General features: G+C 40.3%; 1 protein-coding gene across 1 annotated transcript in view; it reads right to left on the bottom strand.

Moving 5' to 3' along the window:
- LOC147708545 (uncharacterized) overlaps nucleotides 1-19,163 on the bottom strand; it is a 51,218-nt gene extending 32,055 nt beyond the window's left edge. Inside the window, exon 1 of the mRNA XM_086925749.1 lies at nucleotides 18,938-19,163. Within this exon, the coding sequence (XP_086781875.1) occupies nucleotides 18,938-19,163 (226 nt within the window). The remainder of the gene's footprint in view (nucleotides 1-18,937) is intronic.
- Nucleotides 19,164-21,246: the final 2,083 nt, after the last annotated feature.

The following is a 21,246-nucleotide window of genomic DNA, read 5'->3' as shown; positions in this document are numbered from 1 at the left end:
CACTCATGATGTTCCCAGAATAATGGGTAGACCCCTCCCTGTTTTATTATATGCTGACGATGCAGTGATCATGGGCCGCACCCCGAACGCTTTACGTGCCCTGGTCAAGGGGTTCGCTGACTATATGGAGCCCCTTGATCTAAAAACCAATTTTAAAAAATCTTTTATTATGTCCTGTGGCCCTAAGAAATGTCAGCTCGGCTGCATTTCTGTGGGCACCAACAAGCTGTGGCCTACTAATAGTTTCCCGTATCTAGGGATGGTCTTTGCTGCGAACAACTCCTGGACTGAACACATTGTTTATTCCAGGGGCAGGTTCTCAAAGGCCATTAGTTCTATCGTCAGCTTACCACGCCCAAAAAACATAGGTTCTATAGTGGCAACTTTATTGATTTACAAAGCCCAATGTATTCCGGTGGCCACATACGGAGCAGAGGTTTGGAGCTTTGCTAAGAGCCTCCCCATACAATATGAGGAGAACAGGTTTCTCAGGAAGACACTTTGTGTCCCTATTTTCACTCCTCAATATATCTGTCATTAAGAACTGGGCGTAAATTTTGGTGAAAATTTTGTCCATGCACGCCCAGCTGTCTTCTGGCTTTCTATTTGGAAGAACCCTGCTGCAATACTCACAAAAGATATTATCACCGATTGTCTGAACTGTGATAAGTTCATGGACATTCCCTGGCTTTCGGGAGTGTATAATAGTCTTAGTAGCATTAATCAAGGGAGTATTTTTAATAATCATACAGCAAACGTTCTCCCACCCAAAAATGACTTGCGACATTCTTTGTACACACTGTACGCCAGGGAAAGATCTTACAAGGAATCTCTAAAGAAAACTGTCTCCTCTTATTTGTCTTATGCTTTTTTGATCCCACCATTGCCCTGTTATCTGACACTCCTGATGAGTCACTGGGAGCGTGGCTTAATATTCCGTCTCAGGGCTGGAACTATTAAATTTGCACGTTGTTTCCCCCTTGGTCATCATAATAAACTTGATTTTTTGCCCTGCCCGTGTGATGGCGTGAGTGGACAATCTGTTGTGCACTTTTTATTTTTCTGTAAATTTTATATGAAATATATTCAATTGTTTTTAACTCTGTATTTTTGAAAATGTAAACCTATCAGCTTGGAAAATGCTTATTTGATGTTATTTACTCTATATGAGGATGAAATCATTTTTCGTACTAGCACTTTTTTGCGTATAGCCGTTCGAGCCAGACAGACAATGCTTGAACCATAATTTTGGCCTTCTGTATATGTATTATGGTGATTCCTTTATTACTATGGTAATTTTCATGTACTGTTTTTTTTTTGTTTTTGTTTTTATGTATTGTACTTTTATGGATACTTGGATATCCGAATAAAGTTTACTTACTTACTTACTTACTTACATTTGTCCCCGACCACGTGAAACTGCTTAGCACACAGTACTGGAAAATCAGAAAGCCAATGTCCAAATTTCTTGCAGTACGCACACTGATCAACAGACAAATTTGAACGAGTATAAGGAGGAAAAGACGAACCATAAGATCCACGTCCGCCTCTATCATTACCTCTAGAAGGTGTTTCATATGCTTGAGCTAACATAACCTTTGTTTTCAACTCTTTAGACTTTTTATCCTCATTATGTTTAGCTTCTAATTCTTGTTGCTCATAATTCTGAGCAAAGGTTAGAAGAGAAACCGGAGAAGAGGTAGTCCATGAACTCTCACTGGCCTTTAGGCGACTAGCTATTCCTGGCAAAAGGTTTGCAACATATTTATCAACAAACAGATGCCTACCTGTGTCATCTGTTAATGACTGGCCACTAAAATCGTGGAATGCCTCTTCTACGGGTGTAAAGAAATCTGAAACCGATTCATCTGCCTTTTGCTTACACGACGCTAATACAGTCCAATCTATCTTTTCAGGGGGAATAATCGTCTTTAACTTAACTAATATAGCTGCCGGAAGGTCTAAAATTAACTGACCCGGTTTCTGTGCAGATTCTCTATCTTCATCTAACTGCTCTAAATCTTTCCATAATACTCCAAATGTCGCACGGTCGTCAATTTTACGCACAGTTCTCCACATATCAGGCGGTAATATTAGTCCAAAAAACAAATCAATATCAGGCAAAGTCATAGTACAAGAACTAATTGCACCCTCAACTTTCTCATAAAAGGCTGCTGTATTCATTTGCGGATCAGGCAATGCATTTTTAAGGGCCATAAAATCTGCTCTATTCCAAGGAGTGTAAACCCAATTATAAATAAAATCCCCTTTATCATCTACAGAAGTCTTATCATCATTTGTACCCGTTCCCTTAGGAGGAACATATAAAGGCGCGGCTTTCCGCATGGGTTTCACATTAATTACAACATTCTTATCGGTTTCAAGAGTAGAAGTTCATGCCATGCTGATCTGAGATGTTGGTGCAGCTGCGTCTGATGCCTTTTTCTCCTCTCGCAAACGGGCTGCTTCAACACGCAGTTTAACCAAACGTCTGATTGTGTCAGCCACCTGGGAGAAGACAAAAAGACCGTCACATAATTGTTTACAATCAGCTGCTACATCATCGGGCTCCATTTATACCGAATGCTTCCTAAATCGTTCAATAACCTCTGCAGCAAATACCTCAGTAAAATATATCTGCTCCCTTTCCTGCCAACTTTTTATACTATCTAGAAGTTCAGAAGCAGTAGTAGTACTACGAACGGCTTTACGCGCAGCAGATCTAATCTGAGACGCACTTTCAGCAGATGATATGGAGTGAATTTCTCTAGCTTTGTCCTGGTCTGTAGGAGGGTCCTCATCTGACTCATAAGGAGCAGAAGAAAGAGTATTCGGAGGTTTACAACAATCTAATAAGAGAGAGTCATCCTGGGGTTTTATTAAGAATAGGTTAAAGAGGTCTACGAACAGCGTATTGGCCATTTACCTGTAAATTACGCTCCCTATCTTCCCTCTCTTTAATTTCTTTAATTTCCCTATTTTTCATTTCCAATGCTTTCGAATGGATACTCTTTCGCTGTTCTTTTTTAATCAAGGCTTGCTCACGCTTCATTTGCTCACCGACTTCTCTATCTCGGTAGCTGCCAAGTGGTACTGAGAAAGCTACAGGTAGTTCAGAACTCTGCAGTACGCCTTCTTTGTCAAGTTCGTAGACAGGCTTCCATCTTGCCGTATTTACATGACCTTCACTGGCTTCGAATTGATCAAAGAATTAAATTTAAAACCCTGTGTTACAGCTTTAAAATCAAACAAGGTGTGGCACCAGCGTATCTGCAAGAGCTCATCCATCCTTACATTCGTTCTCGTCCCCTGCTCTCTACAGCCCTCTGAGACTTTGTGATTCCCAGATTGAAACTTGCAAGAATGGGAGGCCGTCCCTTTTCTTGTCTTGGCCCCATAATCTGGAATTCTCTTCCGGTGTCCTTGAAGAATGGCCCGTCCTATCTCAGCTTTCGAAGAAATCTTAAAACTTGGCTCTTTTAGTAGCAAATGGTTCTTGACTACTCTTTTTCTAACAATTTGTGTGCTAGGCGCCGGGAAACCCTTTTTGGGTAGCTGAGCGCGTTACAAAACTAATTTAATAATAATAATAATAATGTAGGAATCCAAATTGCGATCTCGAACACTGAAATTCGCAATTTGGCTGTGAGCAATGTAGGGAGGTAAATACCCGCATGCAGAGTAAGGAATTGCAAAAATTGCGATTCCGTATTTTGAGCAAGCATTTAGAGAATCGCAATTTGCAATTCTCTACATGCTAAGCAGGTAGGCATCGCAAATTGCGATTTTGCCTTAAGGAATGGCAAAATACCACCAACTTTAAGTTTGTGGTATTTGCGATTTCATTTCAAAAATCATTTTTTGGCCTTTTACAAAGTGCCATGTGGCACACATACATGCCCTCAGGGGTGCAACAGGGTGTCTTTTTGGAACCCTTGCACCCTTGAAATTGCACCCGCAATTTGCGCGTGCCTCTTGGTTACTCGCAAATTACAGGCACAAATCCAATTCATTCCTATGGGCCTATTGGCCCATAGGAATGAATTGGGATGGTATTCCTTGATTGCGTAACTCAATTTGTGATTCGCACTTAAGGAATATTAAGGACTCGCAAATATGTTTGCAATTCCTACCTACATTAAATTTTGCGAGTCCTTAATAGCGATTCAGTAACAATCGCTATTACGGACTCGCTAAATTTAATTCACCTACATCTGGCCCTAAGACTTTGATCTAATACTACCATTATTCTTTAACACAAAACCCAAATTAAAGGAAACTCATGGTGATGAAAATGAATAAAAATAAAGTAATACACTGTATATCTTAAGTAACTAAAAGAACAAAAGGCATAAAGTTCATCTTAATATTTAATCATGGTTTAATAAACATTGTATTAAGATATTAACTAAATACCACATAGAATATGAAAAAATGTCAATGTATCTTTTTCTTTTCTTTTTCTTGGAATTAGGGATAAGGCCCAGTAGAAAAGCTATCATAATGTTCTATATTTTTGTGGCGTTCAGGTCTCTCCAGTATTAATAGTTGAGAGTAGATTTATAAACTTGTCACCCAGTGCAGGGCAGCAAGTCACCTTGCTGCGCTACACTTTGAGACAGGGAACGAGCAGGAATGAGCTATATTTAAGTCAATACGTTGCATTTCTGTCTTTTCCCCTGCGCTGGCACTCTTTTGGCAGCCTAGCACTAATTCAGGCACCCGTGCACCATGGTGGAAGGGTGCCTATGTTGCGTGCATCATTGTTTTTTTTTTACAGGAAGGGGCACTTGAAAGGCAATTTCCTCTTTCTATGCATGCTGCAGAATGCAGCACACATAGAAAGAGGAAGCAGCGAGGAGAAATAAAGATATTTCTCCTAATCACACCTCTCATTGGAAGGCATATCTTTTTGTTGCATTCCCAGAGTATACCCTTACAACAGTGAGAGTTATGTTCCTCCAGAATTCGATAGTAGAGGACATAAATTGGTATCCTCATACGGTACATCAAGAAGAAGCCGACTGGAAAAGCGGGAACAAGTGCAGAGATGGATTAGTCATGAATCTCAGCTTCAGGCTATTTAGTGAGGAGGAGGAGACTGTATTGAATAGAGGCCTAGGGTTTGTCTCTACAACCCATGGAGATGCATTCCAGACCAACTGGGAATTAGCCAATTTTTTCCGCAAAATCAGGCCACAAAGACAAAGAGGAAAAATCGGAGATCATGGACACTAACACTGGGCTCGAAAAGAAATCTACTTTTAACCCTTCTACAAATATGGTTCCACCCCAGGTACTCACGTTTGAACAAGCTGTGAGTGACAATATTACATCTATACTTGAAAAAGAACATAAGAAATTTTCAAACTTTCCAAAAAAAGAACAAACAGCACTTTGCAGCCTTATGTCTGATGATCAGATTACCAGCAAACCGGCTGATAAAGGTGGTGCAATAGTGGTTCTTCATACTGAGATATATCGAGCCAAGTGCCTGAGACAATTGGGAGATAGGAATGCATATCGCCCACTTAAAGAAGACCTGACTGAGAGGACTAAGAATAACATCTCTATTATGGTTGAGGAATCAGTGTGTGAAGGGTGGATCACAGCATGAGAAGCAATCTTCTTACAGACAAAGCATTCTGTGATGCCCTATTTTTATGTTCTTCCAAAAGTCCATAAACCCACTAGACCACCAGTAGGACGCCCGAATATATCTGGCATCGGATCCTTATTGGAACCTTTGTCTACATTTGTCAATCACTTTCTCAGACCAATGGTAAGAGAGATGCCCACTTTTTTACAAGACACTAAGGACGTGCTGAGGCTATTAACGGGAGTTGAGCTCAATCAAGAAACCGATGTGCTTGTATCTTTTGATGTGGAGTCACTCTATACTTCAATTCCACAGGACGAGACATTAGACACAATTGCGTTACTCCTAGCAGATAGAGACCTGAAATCAATAACACCTATACACTTTATCATGGCATGTGCGCAGATTGCCATGAAGGAGATTTTTTTCAAATTTGAGGATACCATCTATCTCCAGACCTCCGGTACCAGCATGGGGAGTGTTATTGCTCCTAGCTTGGCAAACTTATATGTGCATGGGTTAGATTCAGATGCTCCGTCCATCACCACCCCCTTTTGTACCACTTTTGGGTTAGAGCAGGAGCATGTGCTGAGTACAACCAATCCCTTTCATGGTTCTATACGCCTATGGAGGCGATACATAGGCGATATTTTGGTCATCTGGTGAGGAGAAACAGCAGCAATTGACAGTTTCCTTGTTTGGCTAAATGGCAGAAATTATTTTCTGAGATTTACAGTGGAAATCAATAAACAGAAGCTGGCATACCTCGAGTTGTTGATTGTAGCCTCTTCCACTGGGTTAGAAACTGAACTATACACTAAACCTATGGCAAGGAACTCATTATTGAGGTATGAGAGTCATCACCCGAGGGCATTGAGGGACAATCTCCCATAAGGTCAGTTTCTGCGGATTCACAGAAACGGTTCCACTAAGGACAGTTTTCAGAAACATGCGAAAAATGTAACATCTCATCTGGTAGAAAGGAAATACCCTCCCAGACTAGTACGACGTTCAGCTAAGCGGGCAACTAACAACAATAGAGAAGCCCTGCTTGAGCAATCAGAACCAAAGGAAGAAACATCAAGGTTAACTTTTGTTAACACTTTCAGTACAGTGTCTAATGAAGTGAAAAAAGCGGTGCGAAAACACTGGAAGATACTGAATATTGGGGGAGAGGGTATACCAGAGCCACTTTTTGCCTTTAAAATGAATACCAATCTCCGGAATAAACTGGTACATACTAGACCACAAATCTCCAAGACCCAGACAACAGATACCCTATGGAGTTTACCGGTCGTACAAGGTCATCCTTGTGGTTCGTGTAAAGCATGTCCACAAACAATGAAATCCAAATCAATAGACATTGGCACAAATAAACCCTGGATGCAGAGGACATTTTCAAATTGTAACAGCGAGAGAGTGGTATACTTAATTACGTGCCCATGCTAACTAAACTATGTGGGGATGACTACCCGCAAAGTAAAGCTTAGAATCATGGAACACAGAATCATTGTGAAGTGTAGAAAGCAAGAAACAAAGTTGACAAGTCATTTGCTTGAGGTAAACCATCGTCCAGACGACTTTGTCTGGACAGTACTGGAACATCCCAGAACATGTGACTTATATATCTAAATTTATTTTGCTTAAAGAAGTAGTTGTACTATAAATGAAGCTAATAGGCTAGTTTTGTTAATAAACACACATGGAATTAGATCCAGAGATATTGTTTGGTCATATGCGGTGACTTTTTTGGAGACATATTATAAAGATTTGCCATACAAAATATACACTAACACTCAACAGCTTAGGATTGGGTCATTGGAATTTATAGGTCAGAGGCATTTGACTATCCCAATTTAGAAATGAATTATCTAAATTGCTCTTAATGGTTCTTCTCTAGACGTGGACCTATGAGCATACAATACAATCCTGCTGTGTTTCAACAAACAGGGCTGTTATGATTACCCTCTGGCGTATTGCTATCAAGTTCACTAGTGCTCCAATAAAACCTATAAAACCTATAAACATGCAGTATTGGAAGTTTTGGATCCCTTACCAGTAGCATAAGCTTTCACTTATAATAGATTGTGATACCCACAAAGTATTGGTGAGCATTATCGACAAACTTTCAAAGTCTACACTACATTTTCCATAAGTATGATGATGTCATCACGTCGGTTGCGCGTCTGACGTCGTTGCAACTAACAATCAGCCCGAGAGATATAAGTGAATTCACCCCGTAGTCGGTACCTCCCCGACGGCTCGGTTGACCGTCTCGAGGTACCGACAAACAGGTGAGGAGTTGATGTTAATATACTTGTTGATGGTAGTGTTCGATTAGGCTCTCTAAATCATTTCCACCTATCGGAGCTGTAAACTTTCCATCTTTGTTCATAAACTCGCTGATGGCAGTGTGCGAGTGTGTTCTCCTAATCATTTCTGCCTACATTAGTTGTACAATATTCGTCTTTGTTGCAACGCAAGAGGCACAATAAAATAGGAATGTACAGAGGGGTCTATCAGTACAACTGGGCACCCAGTCATTGTTCCTTTAAGAACGAGCTGCACAAAGGGTTGTTTAACGATTTATCATGAAAGGTAGTAATGTGATAACACACAAAAGGATGAGAGTGTTTGAGAGGCAGGACATAGCTCCAATTCTAACACAAATAAAGCATGAAGTTATATCAATCAATTAACCATGTAGAATATATATCACGGTTATATTTAGATCGATATACCTGTCAGCATAAGGCGAGTAGGGTACAGCGTGTATAAATTCAATTCTATTTAGATCTGTGCTGCATTCACCTATAGGTCTAGTGGCTGTAAGAATATATGATAATTACTCAAAGTGCCACGATAGGGCAATATGACAAGAATGATTTGAGGCACATTTCATAACATCATAAGAATAATAACACAAGAGAAGGCATTAACCCATAGAGAGATGGGTAGGCACTTTACTGTAAATGTGAATGGAAGGTCTGTGTGTAGATTGTAATCGGAATAATGAGCAACAAGATGTAAGGATAGGCAGAGCACCATAGCAATTGATGGGTTGTTCTGCTTTTCCCTTTTTTTAGAGCGGTGCCTCCTTTACCCTGAGCTGTTGCCAGGTGGGGTAAGGTAATTCCCTCAAATACTCGAGATAAGAAAGAATGATGTTTTGCTGTAAGATGGAGGCTACTAGCTGGCAAATTATGTCCACTATAAGTTATAAGTATAAAGAACATATGGTTTTCCTTGATTTCTCAGGCTGCCATTTTGTATATACACTCTTTTCCTAGATATCTCAAGATACATGAGTATCGCTGAGGAGGAATTGTACACACCATTAATCAGGTGAACAGGTTGTATTGATTCCAACCAGTTTAAGTGTATTGACACATTTTATTTTTTCACTTTTTAGAGTAGCAGAATTTATTTGATAGGTCCTGATGAAAGCACTGGGTAGATTTTTTGCCCTGATGTGCTGAAACATGTTGACCATTTAATCATCATAGACAGCTATCTGTTGTAACTGTCTTTTTTTACTGTTTTTAATTTGGGTTACGGTAGAATAAATATTGGGTCTACCTTGGTCCAATTTTAACTCCACATCTCACTATTGAACTGCATTTATTTGCCATACACTTTATTGACCTATTTCTCACATCTGGTAGATCAGATAGATTGTCCTAAACAGTGATGAAAACATCCTCGGGCTCCTCCATCAATATGATGGAGTTGTAGCCCTTGAAGTCACTAGGTTGACTATCAGAGGAGACCCAGATGATGAAGCATGTCACGTGGTCTGGGTGAGTGATGGGAATCCGCAAATTTATTGAAAATGTATTGTATATTTTTTTGGGTTATTCACACGTCTTGGTAGTTTTTATCAGGAGAAAGGCATAAGGTTCTCTTTTATTTTGTAGACTTTGGGATATTCTTTTGTATGTACAATTTGCATTCCCAGGTTTATCAAATCTGCTAATCTAGGAACTTGTCAAAAACTATAGGAGTTGTGTTGGAGCACCCACAAAACACCTTCCCAGGGCAGAGAAAGGCAACACAGTGATTTGCTTTACACTGCTTTACTCCAGATTTATGGAGCCATTAAGGATCATCCAAAGTGGCCTTATGTAGCTACATAAATCTCGCTTAAGGTTTGAATCATGCATGTACCACGTTGCGTCGTGAAAACACAATACAAACGGGATCATAAATAACCCTCTGTCAGGGAAGAGTCTTTGTGTCATTCAAAAAATCTCAAATGTTACCTAGTACTTAGCATGCCTGAGGAGGTTGCAGTCTTCATCTGATCCGCTCAAGAGCCTTTACTCAACAGACTCTGTGGAGTTGGAAAACTACACTCGATTTGTTATGTTTGTTTAGTGCGTAATCCAACTAAAGAAATGTAGAGGATTTCACAATTAGGATTATTTCTTTCATTATAACACTCAGCCAGTATCTCTGAAGATTGTTCACAGTCCAGCTGCTTCTCTGCGAGAAAGGAACATGATTTTGACCAATTAACACTGAATTGATTGTTGTTTTTAGTCTTGGCTGTACACGCTAATTGTGTCCTCCGTTTTCCCATGGTTATCTTCTAGACACAACACATAGAGTTATGCATACTACATGAGCCACACAACGAACGAGCAAAATATTCAACAGCTGACAAAGTTATCAATCATGCCTGTCATTAGATCATGAAGCTAGTTTAATGAGCTCTGGTAGACAGTCTTCAGATGAAACAGGACACTAGCTAACTAGGTAAGAAAAATAAGCTCTTAGAGTTTTAAAATTCTCCAGCAACTGCTCTTAGGAATGTAGATTCAACTTGTACTTTCCGTACTGCACATCTCATAAATTGATTGTTGACATTTTCAAGCATTCTAATTGATTTAGTTGGCTTACTATTGCGTTTCCAGGTGTATAACATATCATAATCCCATAAATCTGGGCGGAGCTGCATGAGCTTACGTCATGTAAGCTTTAAATTCGAACTTTACTGTGAATGGACAGCTTAATCAAAACAATAGGTTCACTTAGGAGTTGAGTGGAATGGCCTGGACCTACCACAGGACCAGTAAACAAGATTCGTTATTGGGTGTTCAACACATATAGAAATATAGATGGGTAACTGAGAGTATGGGGGCGTTTTTCACCCAGGGGTTCAGAGTGACATCCAATAGACAACATGAGGGCAGGTCGAGCTACCAAACATATCACTCAGAACCCCAAGGTGAAAAACATTTTGCAACTCATAGTTAGCCATGTACATTTTTCTGTTATATATGACCCCTAAAATAATCTGTCCCTGCACATTACTGCTAGACTAAGCCAAAGGACTAAAGGGAGCCATGAAGAATATAGCCTCTCCTTCCTGTTCCAAATGTGAAAAGAATACTTTACCACCATTCTTAGCCAACCAACCTCTACCACATTCCCTGCCATCCTTCCCCGACGTGAAGCTGTGTTTTATGCTTTCAGTCAAAGCAGACAGGCTCTCAGAGTGCTCTATTAACCTGGCCTTGAAGGTCTTTATAAAGTAGCAACAGTGGTCAATGAGTTTTGTTATGAACTTTTTCTCCAATATAGAAATGAATTACCAGTTTTAGAATCTGGTATGAAAGATAGATGTCTCCTATGGAAGTCATGCACAACGTATAGAATTGTAGGTTGATTATATTGAATTATGGAGATGTTTTTCACTAAAGAGTTTTAAATGACATCAAAGAGGCAACAAGAGCACAGATTGTGTCGTCTATGATGTCACTCAGAACCCTGGTGTGAAAAATTCCTGTAATTCACTCTTTACCCATCTGTAATTTTTTGGTATCTTTGGCTACAGAAAAATATCTTCTTGCTTCCAACTGCTTCGCAGGCGCAAAGTAATAATAAGGGATTCATACATAATACCTGCGTCCTGCCACTTATCCACACCACTCTTGGGGCCTCATTTAGGAGCCTCTGCGTCACTTTTACGCCGCCGGTGCGTCACTTTTTGTAACGAACCAGTGGCGTAAAAAATGCGCCTTGTTGCCTCATATTTGCAAAGTGACGCATCTAGGTAGATGCGTCACTTTGTAAACCCCTGCACCACATTATACCTGCGCCAGGTATAATGTATGCAAGGGGGACATATTGACGCAAGAAAGAGTCATGGAAGTGACGCAGTGAAATCTATGAGATTTCACTGCGCCACTTCTAGGACTCAGATGCGTCAAAATCTTTCACCTGCCTCACAGCAGGTGTAAGACTGACACAGGCCCTTTCACATGGGGGCTTGCCCCATGTGAAAGGATACATTGTTGGAGTTGCGTCACTTTTGTGACACACTCCAGCAATGCGCCACTTTTGCGGCAGAAATACTGACGTATCTGTAACTCCTTGTGCAATGATGCGTCATACTGTAAATATGACGCATCATTGGTGGTGCAAGGAGGGCGCAGTGAAAAGTGATGCATCGCTGTTTTCACGCAGCGATGTGTCACTTTTCATAAATGTGGCCCTTGAAGTTTTGGCTTCCCTCCCCTCAAGACGCTGTGCCTACCCTGTTTTCAAGTACTGCTCTGATAGGCTTGTGAGACCCCTTCCAGAGCAGCCTGGAATTCCTTTGTGATGTAGCACCAGTAGATAACAGTTTTCATTCACAACTGTTGGTACGTCATGTGGAGAACTATCAGATTTAGACTCTGGCGTTCACTCTAGTATACCTCAATGAGAGCTGCACATAACTTACAGAATTATAGCTGGGTAATGGTTAGCCACAGGGATGTTTTTCACAAAGTTGGTCTCAGTGGCATCAAATAAACAATGAGTTTTCTATAGTGTCACTCAGAACCCTGAGATGGAAAACATCCCCGTAACTCACAGTTACCCATCTTTAATCGTATGCTATTTATGCCCCAGCCATCAGGTGCCTCTGGTTATAAGTGGTAGCTGAGGCAAAAGTAATGGGGGGTGTTCATAATGTGGCTTCTCCTCACTATCTCAAATGTGAAAAAAATCTTTACCTACTATCCTTAACCAACGCTCACCAACTTCCTTGACTTCCTGCCCCCTCTTGATGCACTGCTCTCTGTTCTCAGTCAAATCAGACAAGCAGAGTTGTGCTGATAGGCTCTCAGAGAGCCCTATCAGCCTAGCCTGGAAGACCATTATAAGGTAGCAACACTGCATAACGAGGTTTGTTATCAACTATTGCGCTTCATAGCAGTGAACATTAGGTGTAAACATTAGACGATTTCTATGAAAGCCATGCTTTGCAACTAGAATTATTAACAGGTGAGTTAGGAGGATGCTTTTTACTTAGGAGTTCAGAGGGTCATCGAATAAACAGCGAGAGCAAAGATTGAGCTGTTGTTGCTGTCACTAAGGACTCCGAGGGGAAAAACATCGGTATAATTCACTTTTTAACCATCCATAATTTTATGTTATGTGTAGCCCTCAAAATCATCTGCCTTGGCTTTCAACTACTAGTCAGGGGCAGAGGACTAATAGGGGAGCCATATGTTACATGGCCTCTCGTGTGTTTCCAAAATGTAAAACAAAAATACCTGCCTTCTGCCACTCACTCCACCACTCTGTGACCTCTCTTTCAGAAGATGTGATCCATGCTTTTCAGTGCTGCTTTGACATGCTCTCAGAGAGCCGAGCTAAATCAGCCTGGGATTTGTTTATGATGTAGCAACAGTGGATAACAACTATTGCTACATCACAACAGCCCAGGGTTACTGGACTTGAATTCAGTTATTTACTCTAGTGGCTCTCTACCACACCATACATTATATCTGGCGCCATATTATGTATTAGGGCACACTTTTCCTGTTTGCACCAGGTGCACCTTAAAACAGGTGTGCCAGGTGCAAACAGAGAAAATGTGCCCTATTACATAGAATGTGCTGCCCCCAGGGAAACTGTGAACTTGTGCAGCCCTGGGGGCCGCACATTCAAGTGAAAAATGGAGCAGCTTTGAAGCAGCCTCTCTGTGCTTCACTGTGAAGGCCTCAGCTCACCTGCACTTTGAAGGGTATTAGAGATCCCATCACAGGTGGGTGCAGTCAGTGACTGCACCCACAAGCAAGGGGATGTCTTGGGAGTCTATAGGAAGCCCTTTACCCCCGGCAGAGTGCTGCTCTCAGGTGGCGCACGGTCAGTGCACCTCCTGACAGCTTCTTTGTCTCTATGCCCGCATCTGTAATATGGCATGGGCACAAAGGCAAAGGGATTCCCTCATTTGCTTGGGGCATGCCCTCATGTAAATGAAGGAATGCCCCCTCCACATAGTGCTGCAATGTTATGTGCGCCAGCACTATCGGTATAACAGAAGTGGCCTGTCTGCGGTCCCTTCTGTAATATCAAAGTGCGCCTGGAGCGTGCAAAGGGGCATGAACACCTGTTGCCCCCCTAAGCACTCTCTTTAATAGGGCCCCTTATCTGATTAGTAACTTGCTGCACCATCCTCCAGTGATCTCCAACTGAGAATTTTACCAAGAGCATTTATCAACATAAATGTGTGACATCCAGACAATAATCCATAAAGAAAATGGAACTATCAGTGGTTAGGAAAGACAACTCCTCATATTTTTTAAGTTATTAGCAATGACCATTAAATTTTACCTATTTGTCATGCTGAAGTGGAAACAGGAATTGAATGTCATGGATTACCAGCATCAGGTATAACCCATGCCACTCACTTCTGAAGCAGTGGATTGTTTCTGTTTATTTAAGGAAGATCCGGAGCTATGCATCACAGAAATTATAATCACAATCACAAATCTATTTTCAGTTAATAATGAGAGTTAACATGTTTTATTAATTACATCTTTCAGTTAATTTAGTTAATCAGATGATATAATAAATGTATCAAAGCATGTTTCATAAAGTAAAGAATCCCTATTTTAAGAATTGGGTGAAACTGGATTTAGTCAGAACCCATAAAGAGTTCTAGTTCGAAAGAGTGAGATAAAAGTGCAAAGCTTTAGCATTAAATTCAGCTCAAATAGATCACAAATATACAAAACTTTCATAAAAGGATATTGAATAAAATCAGTAGAGTCTCAAAACTATGTGACATAAAGTCTGGGTCTGGGTAAATGCATCTGGACAAGTGGGGATAAGTGGTGTAGAAAGAAGTGTCTAGTTCTGCTCAAGAAACATGGACCAATATAGTCATAACATTTAATCAATCGTGCAGCATTCGGTCTTCTTCACCTTCAGCCAGCCAATCAGAGTTCAATGCATTTATGGGAAGAGGATCACTCCTCATCTTCTCACAGGAATACAATAATCCTCAGACAGCAATATTAGGTTTGCAACTAAGTTGTATCAATCTTAAATTAATGTGGGTCACTCTCCCATTTTCATCTACTTTCCCACAAAGAAACTAGGGGGCATATTTGTGAGAATTGTGGTGCAGGGCAGCACAGCTAGTTACCTTTGCTCCATATTTTTGATGCCATTCGAAGACACGTAAAGTGGGTTTGCATGGCTTCATAAATATGACTTGGAGGATTGTGTTGTGTGCATAGGGTGAATATGATGTTAATGAATGTCATGATATGTGCAGGCCCGACAACGATAATATCAGTAAATGCAATGTGAACTTATGCCACTGCTTGTACCTGCACAATTCCCATTGAAGCAATGTCTTTTTTCTTATTTTTTGTCCTTATATGCCTTATTTTTTCCGACTGAAACCTCCAAGTTTCCATTCTTATTTGGTAGCCAGCCCTTTAGGAAACCCTCAAGATGATAGTATTTAGGAAAAGGGGTTGTTGATTGCCATGCCCTCTCCCCATGTGGCTGTAATCATTGGACTAGTTCGACAGTATATCGGCTTCATAGTCAGACTCAAAAATCTTTGTCTTCCATTGTTCCTTTTCAATTAATTTGTTAAAGGTTTCCATAACGTAGCCACTTTTTTGGAGAGAGAGTGATTTAAATACATCCCACAGACAACAGATATTGACTGGAGTCAGTCGGATTTTGAGGGGGTATCATATGAATCCAAAATTTACAAATCAGCCTCCTTCCCAATAATATTAGATAAAACATCAGTTTATTGCCATAATCTAATTTCTCTCCAACTTCTGATGCCAACCCAAAAAATATTTGTGCAAGACTTATCTCAATTTGCGTATGCAAGAGGTCGTTCACAAACTTACATATGTCCTTCCAGAAGTCCTGGTTGAGGGGACAAGTCACAAACATTGATATCATCAGCAATCCTTACGCCACATTTATTGTAGTGTACCATCGTGGTTACTTGTTGGAATTGCTCCCAAGAGCATAGCTGCTGTTCTTGGTTAATCTGACCCCATTAGGTGAAATCAGCTTCACTTAAACTTTCAGCCAGTCTGCCTTTTAGACATTTTGGGGATCACGAAAGTCCCATAATGGAGCATACTTACTAAAATATGGCAAGTTTGTTGTGTGTTGAGTCTATTCACATTTGAGACTTCACTTGCATCACCTTTAGCCTTATGTCTTAAAACACTTCTGGTGTCTAAATTTGAATATATAATTGGACCCCCCCCCCCATTTTCCACTTCCTTTAGCCAGGTCTCTCAAAGCTGATCACTCCCTGATCCCCTTTTATCAGATGGAAGAAATGAAAAAGGTTTTAGCTGAAACACCCATGCCTATAATTGGAAATCTGGCAGTGCAATGCCCCCTTCATAATACTTCTTTTGCAACTTCCTTCTTGCAATTCCTGCGCCCCTAGATGCCCATATGAAACAGTCTAATCTGCCATGAAGCTTTTGGAGCCATGTATTCTTGAATGGAGAAGTTTCTTGTCGAGAGAAATTGTCAGTTTAAGTTAGTCCTCTCAAATATTGTTAATGAAAGATGGGAGCAGCTGAGTAGTAGCCTATTTACGTTTGCCATCATTATGTTAAAGTTTCATTCTGCCAATTTTTCTGGTGAGCGTTCCACCTTTATACCCAAGTATGTATTTTTCCTTTTTTATCAACCTATGCTGGTCATCTATATTCCAGACATCACCTCTGTTTTGGAGGAGTTAGTTCCCTACCCTGTCACATTACCCAAATTCTGGGCTCGATTCACAGAACTAACTTAAGACAAAATACTAAACTTACTACCATTTTAGTATTCACAGAAGGCACTTACTCATTTTGGTATTCACAGAAGGTTCTTTTCTCAGTTTAGGAGCAGTAAAGTTAGGACTCTTAACTTTACTACTCCTAAACTGAGAAATATCCTATCTTTACGACTTTAGGTATTCACAGAAGGCATTTAGGAGTCCTAAAGTTAGGATTCCTAACTTTACTACTCCTAAACTGAGAAAAATCCTAACTTTAAGCCTTTTGGATTTTCACAGAAGGCATTTAGGAATCCTAAAGTTAGGAGTCCTAAACTGAGAAAAATCCTATCTTTAAGACTTTCAGTATTCACAGAAGGCATTTAGGAGTCCTAAAGTTAGGACTCCTAACTTCTGTGAATACTGAAATGGTAGTAAGTTTAGGATGTTGTCTTAAGTTAGTTCTGTGAATCGGGCCTTCTGTGACCAGGAGCTCTAAGCTTTCTAAAGTTGGAGGCAGATCTTTTGCATAAACCATTGCATCGTCAGAGTATAGGAAGACTTTTTTTTTACCAAGTGCCTTACGAAAAATGGGAGATCGGTTGTTCCATCCTGATTTATCAACAAAATATTCTATATACAAATTAAAAAGCAACAGGGAGAGGGGGCATCCCTGTCTGGTCCCTCTTGTTATTTTGAAACCTGATGTAAAATTTCCATTCAACAAGATCTTTGTCGATAGGGCTTTATAAATCCTCCATATAGCCCTGCAGAACTTATTATACATATTACAATGATTCAGCATGGTATAGAGATATTGCCAATTCACCCTATCGAAGGCCTTGGTGGGGTTGAGCGTAAAAATTGCCAAGGGTGCTTTAATTTCTATTGCCAAATCAATTGTTCCTATCAACTCATGATGCATAAATCTACTTTTCATGAAGCCCTTTTGGTCTTCCACTTCCAGCCTTCTATTACATTGCTTTATTTATTAATCAGAGTTCTAGCATAGAGCTTATAGTCACATTTCAAGAGCGAATATGGTCTGTAAGATTCAAAAGACCTTGGAACTTTTCCTTGTTTTAAAATTAGTGTGACTACTGCTTCCTTACAAGAATTTACTTGGGGGGAGCTCCTTCTTCCCACATTTCTGTGAAAAGCTGAGTCAGTACTGGGCATAAAACATCACTTAATGTAAATAAAATTCATTTGAAAGCCCATTAGCCCGGACGCTTTTTGTTAACATTTTTTATCAAGGAGTATACCTCATTATGAGTTATCTTCTCCTCTAGAGTTTATTTTTCTTCAAATGAAAGTCTCGCCACTGTCTGCCCATACAACCATATGTTAACTTGCACCTCCAAAACACACACATTCTCTCTAATAAAAGAACTTGTTGTATTCAAAGTGGGCTAATTTACTGGCTTCCCAGTGTGCTTGAACCTTGCTTTCCAGAATAGTAATAGGAGTCAGTTTACAATCTTTCTTCATCTCGCTCCTCAGTGGAGTCCCCCTACCCCCATTGGCTCTCTACACTTGTTTTCTAGTGCCACTATTTCATGCTCTATGTATTCAACCATCTTCCTATATTTCTTCCACTTTTGAGTAGATAAACTGATCAGAACCCCGCTTATATAGGTTTAAACGTGACCCAAACTATGTGTTTAGTTGTAGCAGCACTATCAATCTCAAATAATTCAAATTTTCTTTTGGTAAAAGTATCAATTAAAGACTGGTTATTTAATAAGGAACAATCTAATGTCCATATTCTTTCCTTTCTCCGTTCTCCCTGATTCCACTTTTAACTGTAATATGACTGCCACATGATCAGACGAGTGGGCGGATAAATACCTCACTTCTTAAACATCTGTTCTTAGAGATGTGTCTAGTAAAAAATAGTCAATCCTGAAGTGGTGACTGTATTTTTGTTGTGAAAAGTATATCCCTGTTCAGTAATTATGTTTTTCTCTCCAAATATCGTTAAGGCCAAATTGTTTCATCAAAGATCTAATGTATGCATGCATTTTAGGGCAAAACACTGATCTACTATTGTTATATCTATCCAAGTGGTAATCCATTACTACATTAAAATCTCCAGGCCACATAATCAGACAATAAGACCTAATCAGCTCTGAGCATATAGATTGTAAGGGCTCTGTGTCATCCATATTTGGACCATAATATTCTACCAGCGTATGAAGCTTGTCATGTATTTTTTAGTTACAGTGGCCCATTTATCCCTCTCATCCACTTTCCAATCTAAAATAGATAATTCTGTTTGCTTTTTGTTAAGTTGATCATACCTTTCATATGGAAATTCTGTTCAGAGCATACCATTTGCTGTTTCTTTTTATAAATAACTAGGCATTCTACTTTAGATAAATGTGACTCCTGAAGTATCATAATTTGAGCTAAGGCATCCTCAGACGTTAGTTCTACTACTTCTAGCCTGTAGCCCGTTCCAGGATTCCAGGATAGAATTTGTATTCTCTTGCTACCTTTCTGCATGTTGCCATTGTAGAGCTTCATATCCTTGGATGCTATTAATGCAATCTGACTATTTTATTTTATTCACTCTATGCTCCCCACCCCGTGTACCCTCAACCTCATACTTTGTTCCCTCATTTCCCTGGAGAACCCTGCCTATACCTTCCTTGGCAAACCCAGCCATTTTGGCCCTACCAGTGGTCAAGGGAAATTAACGTAATACCACCAAAAAGGTGAAAAAATAATAATAAGAATTATGTGTAAATAAAAAAAGATCAAATGTTACTATCGCCGAAAATCTCAAAAATCAGAAACCGATCCAGAGAAACCTATCTAACCCACCCCTTACTCTATTTCATGGGACCTACATTAAAATGTAAGCTTCTCCAGTAACGTGTCTGCCTCTTGTACTCTTTCAAGTTATGGATTTAATTTTTTTATCATCACTCACAAGGTGGCTGGAAATTTTAACTGGACAGTTTCTCCCATGTTTTTAAATTCATCCGTTCTTGTTCCAAGCTCCCATTGTATGTTTAACGGTGTTTGGAAAATATCTAATATGACAATAAGAGAGAACCCTCCACCCAGTTAGTGCTCCTGCTTTCAAGGCCATATTTAACATTTTGTCCTTGATAGAATATGTTAGGAAGCTCACTAATATTCTATGTTGCTTTGTTTGCATACTTCCTGAAGGGGTCCTAATGGGTCTTCTGGATATCCTGCGTTAACGTTTCTGTCAAAACCTACCATGCACCACTGGATTTTAGTAAATCTACCATAAAAGCTTTTATATCCTCCTTCTCGCTTACTTCGGACAAATTTAAAATTCCAATGTTTTTTCGCATTGCATTATTTTCCAGAGATTGCAATTTGTCTTGGCTTTCCTTGAATCTCAGCCTTAGCCTATTCAGCTCTTGCCTGTCTTGTGTGATGCTCTCTTGTTATTACACAACTGGGGACTTGAGTACCTGTGTCCTTTGAGATAGAGACTCAAACTTTTCTTCAAGTCCCTTGCAAACACCTTGATTCTCCTTCTGATTTGCTTGATACACAGCAAACCCGCTTCTAACCTTCTCTGAAAGAGATTTTGTGAGCTATTCCAATCGTTTTGCCTGTACATCTCACTCTACAGGGTTTTGTGATGTTGGCCCTGAGTGGTATTTCGACCAATAGGGTCATAAGATTGAGTTCCCCTCTTATTTATCCTAATCCATCAATGTTTTACTAGCCTTATCCATTTCCACACCTGCTTCCAAGTATCTTCCCTTGCCTGCATCCTCATTAAGGTCGTCTACAGCTAAGCATTGGTATCTTTTCGGACTAACCAGAATCTCTTGTCCCCCTGTTTTGATCTAGGGCTGACAATGTGTCTTTAGGCTCCTTATCCAGTGTCTCAACGACAGTTGATGGTATTGGGAGGATCGGTAAGGGAAGATTGGGGGTGTCTGAAGATAGAAGGCTATTCTCAGACTAATAGATTTTTTCCCACAGCTTAAAGTAGGATCTGAGAGAGGGGGTCATTTTGAATGCATTAAATCTCTGAGGGCAAGACCGTATTTCCCAGTCTTTGAAGTTGAAAGGACCTGAGCAACCCTTGCAGCCTCAAGCTGGCCACACCCTGCTTCTTCTGTAGTGCAATAAGATTTTTCTCCCCTTCCTTTAGCGCCTTTAATTTGGTTTTTTCTTGAGCCCACCTCCACTTTCTTTCTTTGGGTAGGTTGCTCTTTTGGGAAAATAGGATCCCCACCTCCAACCCCCCTGACACTCCTTAATGTATATCTGTTCGGCTTCTGTGCCTTCGGTCCTTCCCTCCTCATTAGCCATACCCAAATTGTCTCCATACCTGAAGCAAGTCCTCTTCTTTAAACCTCCAGCTGTATGGTTGACCCTATTGGAAATGGTTTGCTTTTGCTGCCGCCCACCACATTCACCAGCCGTCCAGGAGAACTCCCTGCAGGTCCAGTGACATGCAGCCCAGGACTGAGGAATTTGTTTGTGCATAACTTCTCCACCCTCTCCTGACGACCCTGAAAGTAGGCCTATGTGCTCTCCTCACTTCCTTGGTCACCAACCTCCAGCCTTCTCCTTCTAGGATGCCTTCCAGCAGCACGGCGGCACCGACCTG

The sequence above is a fragment of the Lissotriton vulgaris genome, chromosome 6 (assembly GCF_964263255.1).
Source record: "Lissotriton vulgaris chromosome 6, aLisVul1.2, whole genome shotgun sequence".
Taxonomy (NCBI): Eukaryota; Metazoa; Chordata; class Amphibia; order Caudata; family Salamandridae; genus Lissotriton; species Lissotriton vulgaris.
Note: the sequence above shows the minus strand (reverse complement) of the source record. Positions and strands in the feature narration are given on the sequence as shown.